This window comes from Anguilla rostrata, chromosome 1 (assembly GCF_018555375.3).
Source record: "Anguilla rostrata isolate EN2019 chromosome 1, ASM1855537v3, whole genome shotgun sequence".
In the NCBI taxonomy this organism is placed as follows: domain Eukaryota; kingdom Metazoa; phylum Chordata; class Actinopteri; order Anguilliformes; family Anguillidae; genus Anguilla; species Anguilla rostrata.
Genome location: NC_057933.1, coordinates 555,001 through 567,500, shown reverse-complemented (window position 1 = coordinate 567,500; position 12,500 = coordinate 555,001). Strand labels below are relative to the sequence as shown.

Genomic DNA, 12,500 nt, shown 5'->3' with positions numbered 1-12,500 from the left:
TGTGTGTGGAGTATGTGTTTGTGGTGTGCATGTGTGAGTGAGTATGAGTGTGTGTGTGTGTGTGTGTGAGAGAGTGAGTATGAGTGTGTGTGTGTGTGTGTGTGTGTGTGTGTGTGTGAGAGTGAGTATGAGTATGAGTGTGTGAGTGTGAGTGTGTGTGTGAGAGTGAGTATGAGTATGTGTGAGTGAGTGTGTGAGTGTGTGTGTGAGAGTGAGTATGAGTGTGAGTGTGTGTGTGTGTGTGAGAGTGAGTATGAGTGTGTGTGTGTGTGTGGTGTGTGTGTGTGTGTGTGTGTGAGTGAGTATGAGTGTGAGTGTGTGTGTGTGTGTGAGAGTGAGTATGAGTGTGTGTGTGTGTGTGTGTGTGTGTGTGTGGTGAGTGAGTGTGTGGGTATGTGTGTTGTGTGTGTGTGAGGAGTTGAGTGATGTGTGTGTGGTGTGTGTGAGGAGTGAGTATGAGTGAGTGTGTGTGTGTGTGTGGAGTGAGTATAGTGAGTGTGTGTGTGTGTGTGAGAGTGAGTGATGAGTGAGTGAGTGTGTGTGTGTGGAGTGGTAGAGTGAGGTGTGAGTGTGTGTGAGTGAGTGAGTGAGTGGTGTGTGTGTGTGAGAGAGTGAGTGATGAGTGAGTGTGTGTGTGTGTGTGAGAGTGAGTATGAGGAGTGAGTGATGTGTGTTGAGTGAGTATGAGTGAGTGTGTGTGTGTGTGTGAGAGTGAGTGAGTGAGTGAGTGTGTGTGTGTGTGAGAGTGAGTGAGTGAGTGTGTGAGTGTGTGTGTGAGTGAGTATGAGTGAGTGTGTGAGTGTGTGTGTGAGTGAGTATGAGTGAGTGTGTGTGTGTGTGTGTGAGAGTGAGTGTGAGTGAGTGTGTGTGTGTGTGTGAGAGTGAGTATGAGTGAGTGTGTGTGTGTGTGTGTGTGTGAGAGTGAGTATGAGTATGTGTGCTGTTGACTCATGTCTCTAACAGGAGGGGTCGTTGGCAGGTCACATTTATTTACATGTTGGCAGGGTGCACATGCCAACCCCCCCCCCCCCCCAAAGCAGGGATTTTCCTCTAACGGGGAAGCAAGGGGGGAGGGGTATCAGAGAAAGAGAGGGCGTTTCTTGTTTGCTTTGGCAATATCTACTTTGTGTATTTCCTGCCAATAAAGCACATTGAGCTGAATTGAGGAAGATCCTCCATCATTAGTTCTCTGGCTGTGCTGTAAATCTTGTGGATGTGGTTTCAGCAGGGGTGCTCAGACGGAATTCCCTTACACCCCCCCAAGGAACAGAGGGCTCCCCAACAAATACCTTAACACAAGCTCCTTAACACAGCCTAACTAACACAGCATCTCTAGCATATGCTCCCTAACACAGCATCTCTAATGCATGCTCCCTAACACAGCCTCCCTAACACAGCATCTCTAACACAGCCTCCCTAACACAGCCTCCCTAACACAGCCTCCCCAACACAGTCTCCCTAACACAGCATCTCTAACACAGCCTCCCTAACACAGCATCTCTAACACACGCTCCCTAACACAGCCTCCCCAACACAGCCTCCCTAACACAGCATTCCTAACACAGCTTCTGCAACCAGTCTGCAGGCATTATGGGCGGCAGGCAGGGAGCAGGCTGAAGCCTGGGCCTGGAGTGGCGGGCTGACCTGGGGACGGAGGCTGGATCTTGGGCTGGTTCTTCTTGTTGTCTGTGAAGATTTCGGGGGGTGGGTCCTCCCCGCGCTCGATCTTGCACTCGAAGGCGTACAGACACTGGATGTACTGCTTCTTGAGGGAGCTGGCGGCGCTGCTGGACGTGCCCACGCTCAGGCTGGTGGCCAGCTCTCGCCACTTCTTATTCTTATTCACCTGGAGAGAGACCGAGCCACTCAACTGCCAATCACCTGCACCGCGTACACACAAACACACACTATACACACACATACTCACACACTATACACACACACACTATACACACACACACACACTCACACACACAATATACATTATACACACACTCACACACTATACACACACACTATACACACACATACTCACACACACACACACTATACACACACACATACTCACACACTATACACACAGCTATACACACACATACACACACACACACCTAACACACTCAACACACACACACTATACACACACACACTATACACACACATACTCACACACTATACACACACACACACTCACACACACACACACACTATACACACACACACTCACACACACAATATACATTATACACACACTCACACACTATACACACACACACACATTATACACACACTCACACACTATACACACACACACACACTATACACACACTCACTCACACACACACTATACACACACGCACTCACACACACAATATACATTATACACACACTCACACACTATACACACACACACACTCACACACACAATATACATTATACACACACTCACACACTATACACACACACACACATTATACACACACTCACACACTATACACACACACACACTATACACACACTCACTCACACACACACTATACACACTATACACACACACACACACACACACACACACACACTATACACACACACACTCACACACACACACACACACTACACACTCTCACACACACACACTACACACACACAGACACTCACACACACACACACACACACACACACACACACACATGCTATACACACACAGACACACACACACACACACACTAAACACACACAGACACACACACACACACACTACACACACACACACACTATACACACACACACACACACACACACACACACACTATACACACACACACACACACACACTATACACACACACACACACTATACACACACACACACACACACTATACACACACACACACACACACACACACACACACACTCACACACACTATACACACACACTCACACACACACACACACTATACACACTATACACACACACTCACACACACACTATACACACACACACACACACACACACTATACACACACACTATACACACACACACACACACTATACACACTATACACACACACACACACACACACACACAGACACACACACACACACACACACACACACTCCAGGCGCAGGCCTACCTGTGTGAGGCCCCCGATCTCCTTGACGGAGACGTACAGGCGGAAGAGGTCGAGCGGTTTGCGGCCCACGGCCGGCAGGTTGTTCATGGCCATGCTCTTCTCCTCCAGGAAGGCCAGGTACCGATCCACCCACAGCTTCCTGTCTGGCTCCCCGCCCAGCTCATACAGCTTGGTGATCTTCTCATTGGTCGTTGTGGAGGAGCTGGACTTCTGGACAGGGAGGAGCATAGTGACAGGGTGGGGTTGAGAGAAAAGCAGGGAAGGGTAGGCCCTCTGAATTTCAGAACACACTCCGAGCCGCCCAGGTGGGTTTATGGGCCACGCGATCCACTCGACCACAAGCATCAGACTTCACTTCACTGATGAAGTCACTTGATGATGAGGTATGATGTCAGAATGCTCCTCAGAAAGTGATTGGCTGCTGATTTCTGCAGGTTACCTTGGATTTGCTTTCAGGTTTGGGGGTCCCGTCCGTTCTGCTGTTCATCTTCTGATTCAGCTTCACGTCCAGGCCAAACTCGGGGCTGGGGGCCATACCTGCAGTGAGAGCAACAACACCTTAGTGCCCCGAATACACAGGTGATGCCTCAACACATTCATAAATACGTTCACTCATTCATTCACCAACACGTTTCCACCAGGGCACTAATCAGCTTCAGCTCTTGTAAACTCTTGTTGAGGCTCTGTCTGGTTACTGGAACTCAGGACCGAGAGGTGTAATGCAGGCACTGTCATTTCCTGTCCACTGATCAGTGCCCTGTGTGCAGCTGGTCTCCACGGTGACCAGGGTTAGGGTTAGGGTTTTGGGGTGTTTGGGGGGCACGGGGGTACTGACCTGCGGAGTTGTTGGTCATGTTTGCGCCCATGGGGTACGGGGACCCCTGGGGGGTCATCATGCCAGGCATGCTGTTCAGGCTGGGTGTGTAAGGGGAGCCACTACTCATCATGCCCGGCGACATGCCGGGGTACCCAGGAGGCCTGTGGAAAGGGGGCAGTAAGAGTCCATCACTGATAAACATCACAGCAACACACACTTTCACCCCCAAACCTGCCACTATCCTCAGGCACTGAGGGTGCTCAGGCACTTTACACACTTTACAGGTGTGTGTGTGTGTGTGTGTGTGTGTGTGTGTGGTGCAGGTGTGTTTACCTGTTGTGTATGGAGTTGGTTGTGCTGCATGGGTGTGTGTGTTTACCTGTTGTGTATGGAGTTGGTGGCGGTGCAGGTGTGTGTGTGTGTGTGTGTACCTGTTGTGTATGGAGTTGGGTGTGGTGCGTGTGTGTGTGTGTGTGTGTACCTGTTGTGTATGGAGTTGGGTGTGGTGCGTGTGTGTGTGTGTCTGTGTGTGTGTGTGTGTGTGTACCTGTTGTGTATGGAGTTGGGTGTGGTGCGTGTGTGTGTGTGTGTACCTGTTGTGTATAAAGTTGGGTGTGGTGCGTGTGTGTGTCTGTACCTGTTATGTATGGAGTTGGGTGTGTGTGTGTGTGTGTGTGTGTGTCTGTGTTTGTGTGTGTGTGTGTGTGTACCTGTTGTGTATGGAGTTGGGTGTGGTGCGTGTGTGTGTGTGTGTACCTGTTGTGTATGGAGTTGGGTGTGGTGTGTGTGTGTGTGTACTTGTTGTGTATGGAGTTGGGTGTGGTGCATGTGTGTGTGTGTGTGTGTGTGTGTGTGTACTTGTTGTGTGTGGAGTTGGGTGTGGTGCGTGTGTGTGTGTGTCTGTGTGTGTGTGTGTGTACCTGTTGTGTATGGAGTTGGGTGTGGTGCGTGTGTCTGTGTGTGTGTGTGTGTGTGTGTGTCTGTACCTGTTGTGTATGGAGTTGGTGGCGGCGTGCTGCATTGCGGCTGCAGCAGCCTCCTGGGCCTTCCTGTTGAGACTCCCTGGGGGGGGGCACATCCCCGAGCCCACCTGAGGGGGCATGCTGCCCATGCCAGGGCCCATATTCGGGCCCATATTGGGGCCCATGTTGGGGCCCATGTTGGCCGCTATGTTGGCCGCTATGTTGGGGGCCATGTTGGCCGCTATGTTGGGTGCCATGTTGGGCGCCATGTTGGGGGCCATGTTGGGGGCCATGTTGGGCCCGTAGGGGCGAGTGCCCATTTGGCCAGGCCCCATCCTGCCAGGGGGCATGCCAGCGTAGGGTGCCCCCCCTCCCTGGCCGGGTATGGGGTTCATAGACCCGCCCATGGCAGGGCCCGGGTACTGGGCGTTGGGCATCCCACTGTAGCCGGGCTGCCGGGGGTAACCTGCAGGAGGAAGAGAGCAGAGGTCAGAGGTCAGACAGGAGACCCAAAAACAGGCACATCTGCCCACAGACCTGCTAATGCTGTATAACAGCACACTCACACACAGACCTGCTAATGCTGTATAACAGCACACTCACACACATACCTGCTAATGCTGTATAACAGCACACTTACACACAGACATGCTAATGCTGTGTGCACTTAGACACACAAGTAGTGTCACCATTTCGAAAACATGTGACCAACCGGGATTTAAACGTACATCACAGTCCACATCCTCATGGGTGTCCCCAGAGGAATTAAATTAACTGACTAATCGTAGAATTACTGGTAAACCCTCATAGTCTTCCTGAAACATGGGAGAGCATATCAAAGATAAAAAAATGTTTGAGCAACAAAGTGCATCATGCCGGGTACACTGCATGCGTATGGATTCTCAATACATTCAGCAGTTTGAAATGTATCCACACAAGCACACAAGACTACGTCACATCGACCAGGTGAATCACCTACAGACACATCTGAGTGCAAACATTTCACCATCAGATTGAACAAGAAAAAAATAATGAATTCCAAACACTGGCAGATTTTTGTCCACAAATATGACTGCACACTTGAATTGACTAAACTCCCTCTGGACTCGATTCCAGGATTTGACAAGACCAGTTTTTTTTTTAACTCAATCACAAAATATATGAGCAAGCAAACAGCTCTGCAACAGCACTGAAGAGTTCTGAGACAGAGGTGAGAAAAAAGTTTCCAAATATTGCACAGAAAGCAAAAAGTAATTTTTTCCATTCCACCCAACTCCATCAGTGCAGAACGACAGCTTCCCTTCATCTGAACGAGCTGACACCTGGCATCGTCAAGCACCGACAGAATGCTGCCACAAATGAACCACGACCAAATTCAATCACAAGGCTCAAATGTTACATTCTCCTCTAATTTGAGTTCATTTGTTTTAATCCATTTCTTATTAGTCTGCCCCTGCTCCAAACCCTTTCTTACTGATGGATCGCCTTTTTCTGCAGGTGATATAAGTGCCCTTTTTACATGTGCAGACTACTTCCCCCAAATTAAACTATAATGAAGCACAACGCTATAAAAACCAGCTCTGGCCACGTGTGTGTGTGTGTGTGTAATAACTGACCTGACTGCAGCACCTGGCTAACAGCACAGCAGCAGTGTGTGTGTTAGCAGCAGCTGGCTAACAGAACAGCAGCAGTGTGTGTGTGTTAGCAGCAGCTGGCTAACAGAACAGCAGCAGTGTGTGTGTGTTAGCAGCAGCTGGCTAACAGAACAGCAGCAGTGTGTGTGTGTTAGCAGCAGCTGGCTAACAGAACAGCAGCAGTGTGTGTGTCAGCAGTGCTTCCTGCACAGAACAGCAGCAGTGTGTGTTAGCAGCAGCTGGCTAACAGAACAGCAGCAGTGTGTGTGTTAGCAGCAGCTGGCTAACAGAACAGCAGCAGTGTGTGTGTCAGCAGCAGCTGGCTAACAGAACAGCAGCGGTGTGTGTGTTAGCAGCAGCTAGCTAACAGAACAGCAGCGGTGTGTGTGTTAGCAGCAGCTGGCTAACAGAACAGCAGCAGTGTGTGTTAGCAGCAGCTGGCTAACAGAACAGCAGCAGTGTGTGTGTGTTAGCAGCAGCTGGCTAACAGAACAGCAGCAGTGTGTGTGTCAGCAGTGCTTCCTGCACAGAACAGCAGCAGTGTGTGTTAGCAGCAGCTGGCTAACAGAACAGCAGCAGTGTGTGTGTTAGCAGCAGCTGGCTAACAGAACAGCAGCAGTGTGTCAGCAGTGCTTCCTGCTTGTATAAACAGCTCCCTCTGTGCAGACCGTCTCTCTGAAGGGGACAGTCTAACCAACGCTGTTCCTGGAGATACACCATCCAGCCGGTCTTCACTCCAGCCCTAACAGAGCACACCTCGTTCAGCAGCTGGAGAGCTGCACTGAGATGCTAATCAGCCGAATCAGGAGTGCCAGACTAGGGCTGAAGTGAAAACCTACAGGACGGCAGGTCTCAGGGAACAGGGCTGATTACCACTGGCCTGAGTTACCACTGGCCTGAGTTATCTCACTACTGCTCAAAGCTTCTAAGTTATCTCACTACTGCTCAAAGCTTCTAAGTTATCTCACTACTGCTCAAAGCTCGCCCACATGGAGAAAAAGAACAGAAAGAATGGGAAAAGAGGAGAAGAGGAGAAATCAAACGACCTGAACATGAATGAAACGGGACTCAGTGGGACCTGCCCCGCCCCGCCCCGGCCCGCCCCTCACCTTGGGGCCCATACTGTCCACCCTGGGGCCCGTAGTTGCCCATGGAGTTGTTCTGCTGATAAGGCCCCATCCCAGCATGCATCTGGGCTCCTGAGGACTGGCGTGGAGATAAGGCGGGTCCGGGCTGGGGCGACCCGTACGGAGGGATCTGGGGGTTCCTCTGCATGAACCCTGAGAGGAACAACAGCGCGAGCAGCCCCCGTTCAAATACCAATACATCTGCATATGCAAACACACGCATACACACACACACACGCACACACACACGCACACACACACTCACGCAGGCACACACACACTCACGCAGGCACACACACATTCACACGCGCGCACACACGCACATGCGCACGCAAACATGCACACGCACACGCACACACTCACGCACGCACACGCGCACACACACGCACGCACACGCACATTCACCATTCATACACACGCGCACACACACGCACGCACACGCACATTCACCATTCATACACACGCACACACGCGCACACACACACACACACAGCAGCTGAATCCCCACCTCTCTCCTGGGCCATGGCTGGCTGTAGGATGCTGTCTGACTGCACACTGGGGGGTCTGGGGGGCATCTGGCTCCCTGCAAACAAACAACCCATTTAGAGCTGTGTCCTGTCTGTGCTGCGTGAGTAATGTGTCTGTGCTCTGTCTGTACTGCGTGTGCTGTGTGAGTAATGTGTCTGTGCTCTGTCTGTACTGCGTGTGCTGTGTGAGTAATGAGTATGTGCCCTGTCTGTACTGCGTGTTCTGTGTGAGTAATGTGTCTGTGCCTTGTCAGTACTGCATGTGCTGCGTGAGTAATGTGTGTGTGTCCAGTCTGTGCTGCGTGTGGTTTAAGTAATGTGTCTGTACTGAACGTGTGTTCAGATTGTGTTCAGTATATATTCAAGGTACGTAAAATATACGTTTACAGTGTTTGGTCTGTGTTCAGCGCGTGTTCAGCATATGCTCAGAGCGTGTTCAGAGCGTGTTCAGAGAGTGTTCAGCGCGTGTTCAGCATATGCTCAGAGCGTGTTCAGAGCGTGTTCAGAGAGTGTTCAGCGCGTGTTCAGCGCGTGTTCAGCATATGCTCAGAGCGTGTTCAGTGGTGTTCAGGGTAGTGGTTCAGCGCGTGTTCAGGCATTGTCAGGCGTGTTCAGAGTGTTCAGCGCGTGTTCAGCGCGTGTTCAGCATATGCTCAGAGCGTGTTCAGAGCGTGTTCAGAGCGTGTTCAGAGCGTGTGTTCAGCGCGTGTTCAGTGTGTGTTCAGTGTGTGTTCAGGTGTGTTCAGGGTGTTCAGGCAGTGTTCAGGGTGTTCACAGTGTGTTCAGAGCGTGTTCAGCATGTTCAGTGTAGAGCGTGTTCAGGCGTGTTCAGGTGTGTTCAGCGGGGTTCAGCGCGTGTTCAGTGGTGTCGTGTCAGTGTGTGTTCAGTGTGTGTTCAGCGCGTGTTCAGTGTGTGTTCAGAGAGTGTTCAGGGTGTGTTCAGTGTGTGTTCATACCTGGCACGGCGGTGGGGGACAGGGGCCCGGAGCGGGAGGGTGTTACGCTAGCGGGGGACCCCACAGGGGAGGGGGAGGGGCCGCGCAGGCCGGGCAGGTGGGGCGAGGTGTGGGGGGAGAAGGGCGATTGGGCGGAGTTGCTCTGCTCGCCCTGGCTGCTGGACACGCCCGAGGTGCTCACGCCCGGGCTCAGAGCCCCCTCCGTACCCGTGGGCAGGTCATCGATGGAGCCCGACAGATCCTGCAAGCACAGGAGAACACACACTTTAGCCCCGATGCACACACACCCCGTTAGGCCTGATCCACACACACGCTAGGCCCGATCCACACACACCACGCTAGGCCCGATCCACACACACCACGCTAGGCCCAATCCACACACACCACGCTAGGCCCAATCCACACACACCACGCTAGGCCTGATCCACACACACACTAGGCCCAATCCACACACACCACGCTAGGCCCGATCCACACACACCACGCTAGGCCCGATCCACACACACCACGCTAGGCCCAATCCACACACACCACGCTAGGCCCGATCCACACACAGCACGTTAGGCCTGATCCACACACACCACGCTAGGCCCGATCCACACACACCACGCTAGGCCCAATCCACACACACCACGCTAGGCCTGATCCACACACACCACGCTAGGCCCGATCCACACACACCACGCTAGGCCCGATCCACACACACCACGCTAGGCCCGATCCACACACAGCACGTTAGGCCCGATCCACACACACCACGCTAGGCCTGATCCACACACACCACGCTAGGCCTGATCCACACACACACCACGTTAGGCCCGATCCACACACACCACGCTAGGCCTGATCCACACACACCACGCTAGGCCTGATCCACACACACCACGCTAGGCCCGATCCACACACACCACGCTAGGCCCGATCCACACACACCACGTTAGGCCTGATCCACACACACACACGCTAGGCCCGATCCACACACACCACGCTAGGCCTGATCCACACATAGAATAAACCAAAACAACACCACATAACACATCACCATCACCACAATACAACACCATATAACACACAACAGCTGCTTGTATAGATGCCAAACTGGGCCACCAGGGGGCAGCACAGAAATGAGCAAATGGGAGAGAGCAGCACAGACTGCAGTGGCCATGCCGTGGAGCCCTCACAGGAAGTGCATGCAGTGGACAGGAAGTGAAGATGTCTGTCGTGATGCCTCATCACCATACACAAGCCTACAGACAACACACTTCTGAGAGAGTAATAATACCGCACTCTTCCAAAAGGGTGTAACACAGACACACTGTGGTAGAGTGTGTCAAGAGTAAGAGTTACACGCTGCTGGACAGCCCACAGCCCCCTTCAGCACAGCACAGAGAGCAAGAGAGAGAGAGAGAGAAGGAGGGAAAGAGAAATGTAGAGAGAAATGGAGAGGGAGGGAGAGAGAGAGAGGGAGAGTAAAGGATGGAGAGAGATGAAATGGGAGAGGTTCACCACTGCTTCAGTGTGTGTCTGTGTAGTTGTGTGAATGTGTGAGTGTGTATAGTTGTGTGAATCTGTGTGTATTTGCGTGAATGTGTGTGTACGAGTGTGTATGTGTCTGTGTGTGTGTAGTTGTGTGAATGTGTGAGTATTTGTGTGAATGTGTGTGTGTGTGTGTATAGTTGTGTGAATCTGTGTGTATTTGCGTGAATGTGTGTGTACGAGTGTGTATGTGTCTGTGTGTGTGTAGTTGTGTGAATGTGTGAGTATTTGTGTGAATGTGTGTGTGTGTGTGTGTAGTTGTGTGAATGTGTGTATTTGTGTGAATGTGTGTGTGTGAGTATGTATGTGTCTGTGTGTGTGTGTAGTTGTGAATGTGTGAGTGTGTGTGTATGTGTGAATGTGTGTGTGTGAAACAAACAGAAACTCTGCCCATCCAATCTTACACTGCCGCTCCATACTTCAAACATAAATGTTAAGCTTACACACGCATTCTTACATGTGTATGCATGCACACACACACACACACCCTCACACACACCCACACACATACACACACGCACCCTCACACACCCGTCTGTCTCCACATGCTGCTACAGTTATTGATTTCACAGCTCAGCTCAGTACAGCCTCCAGTTTCTGCTGACTAAACAACATGCCCCAGAAACACATTTACATTTACACTGCCCATAAACACAGAGCCCCACCCACACTGAGCCCCACACACAGCCCTGCCCACACTGAGCTCCACCCACACACAGCCCCACCCAACCAAGCACAAAGCCCCACCCATACTGAGCTCCACCCACACACAGCCCCACCCAACCAAGCACAGAGCCCCACCCACACTGAGCCCCACACACACACAGCTCCACCCAACCAAGCACAAAGCCCCACCCACACTGAGCTCCACCCACACACAGCCCCACCCAACCAAGCACAAAGCCCCACCCACACTGAGCTCCACCCACACACAGCCCCACCCAACCAAGCACAAAGCCCACCACACTGAGCTCCACCCAACACAGCCCACCCAACCAGCAAGAGCCCCCCACACTGAGCCCCACACACACACAGCTCCACCCAACCAAGCACAAAGCCCCACCCACACTGAGCTCCACCCACACACAGCCCCACCAACCAAGCACAAAGCCCACCACACTGAGCTCCACCCAACACACAGCCCCACCAACCAAGCACAAAGCCCCACCACACTGAGCCCCACCCCACACACAGCCCCACCCACAAACCAAGCACAAAGCCCCACCCACACTGAGCTCACCCACACACAGCCCCACCCAATCAAGCACAGAGCCCCACCCACCTGAGCCCCACACACAGCCCTGCCACACTGAGCCCCAACCCACACACAGCCCCACCCACAACCAAGCACAAAGCCCCACCCACACTGAGCTCCACCCACACACAGCCCCACCCAATCAAGCACAGAGCCCCACCCACACTGAGCCCCACACACAGCCCTGCCCACACTGAGCTCCACCCACACACAGCCCCACCCAATCAAGCACAAAGCCCCACCCACACTGAGCCCCACCCACACACAGCCCCAAGCACAAAGCCCCACCCACACAAAGCCCTGCCCACACTGAGCTCCACCCACACACAGCCCCACCCAACCAAGCACAAAGCCCCACCTACACTGAGCCCCACCCAACAAAACACAGACTCTGAGCACGCTCACAGGAAGCACAGCCCCTGAGCCACAGGACAGGAGTAGAAACAGGAAACACCCCAAACACTGAATACTGCAATAACCCCAACACACCAGCCTGAGCACCCCAAACACTGAATACTGCAGTAACCCCAAAACACCAGCCTGAGCACCCC

The 12,500-nt window shown here is 52.4% G+C and overlaps 1 protein-coding gene across 3 annotated transcripts in view; it reads right to left on the bottom strand.

Annotated features, from left to right (window-relative positions):
* The window catches only part of LOC135253927 (AT-rich interactive domain-containing protein 1A-like), a 39,833-nt gene that overhangs the window by 9,504 nt on the left and 17,829 nt on the right, over nt 1–12,500 (bottom strand). For all 3 annotated transcript variants that reach the window (XM_064333902.1, XM_064333821.1, XM_064333969.1), the window contains exons 5-12: nt 9,159–9,399; nt 8,184–8,258; nt 7,658–7,828; nt 4,939–5,380; nt 3,971–4,113; nt 3,575–3,672; nt 3,136–3,345; nt 1,645–1,846 (exon numbers count right to left, since the gene is read on the bottom strand). In XM_064333902.1, the coding sequence (XP_064189972.1) occupies nt 1,645–1,846; nt 3,136–3,345; nt 3,575–3,672; nt 3,971–4,113; nt 4,939–5,380; nt 7,658–7,828; nt 8,184–8,258; nt 9,159–9,399 (1,582 nt within the window). The remainder of the gene's footprint in view (nt 1–1,644; nt 1,847–3,135; nt 3,346–3,574; nt 3,673–3,970; nt 4,114–4,938; nt 5,381–7,657; nt 7,829–8,183; nt 8,259–9,158; nt 9,400–12,500) is intronic.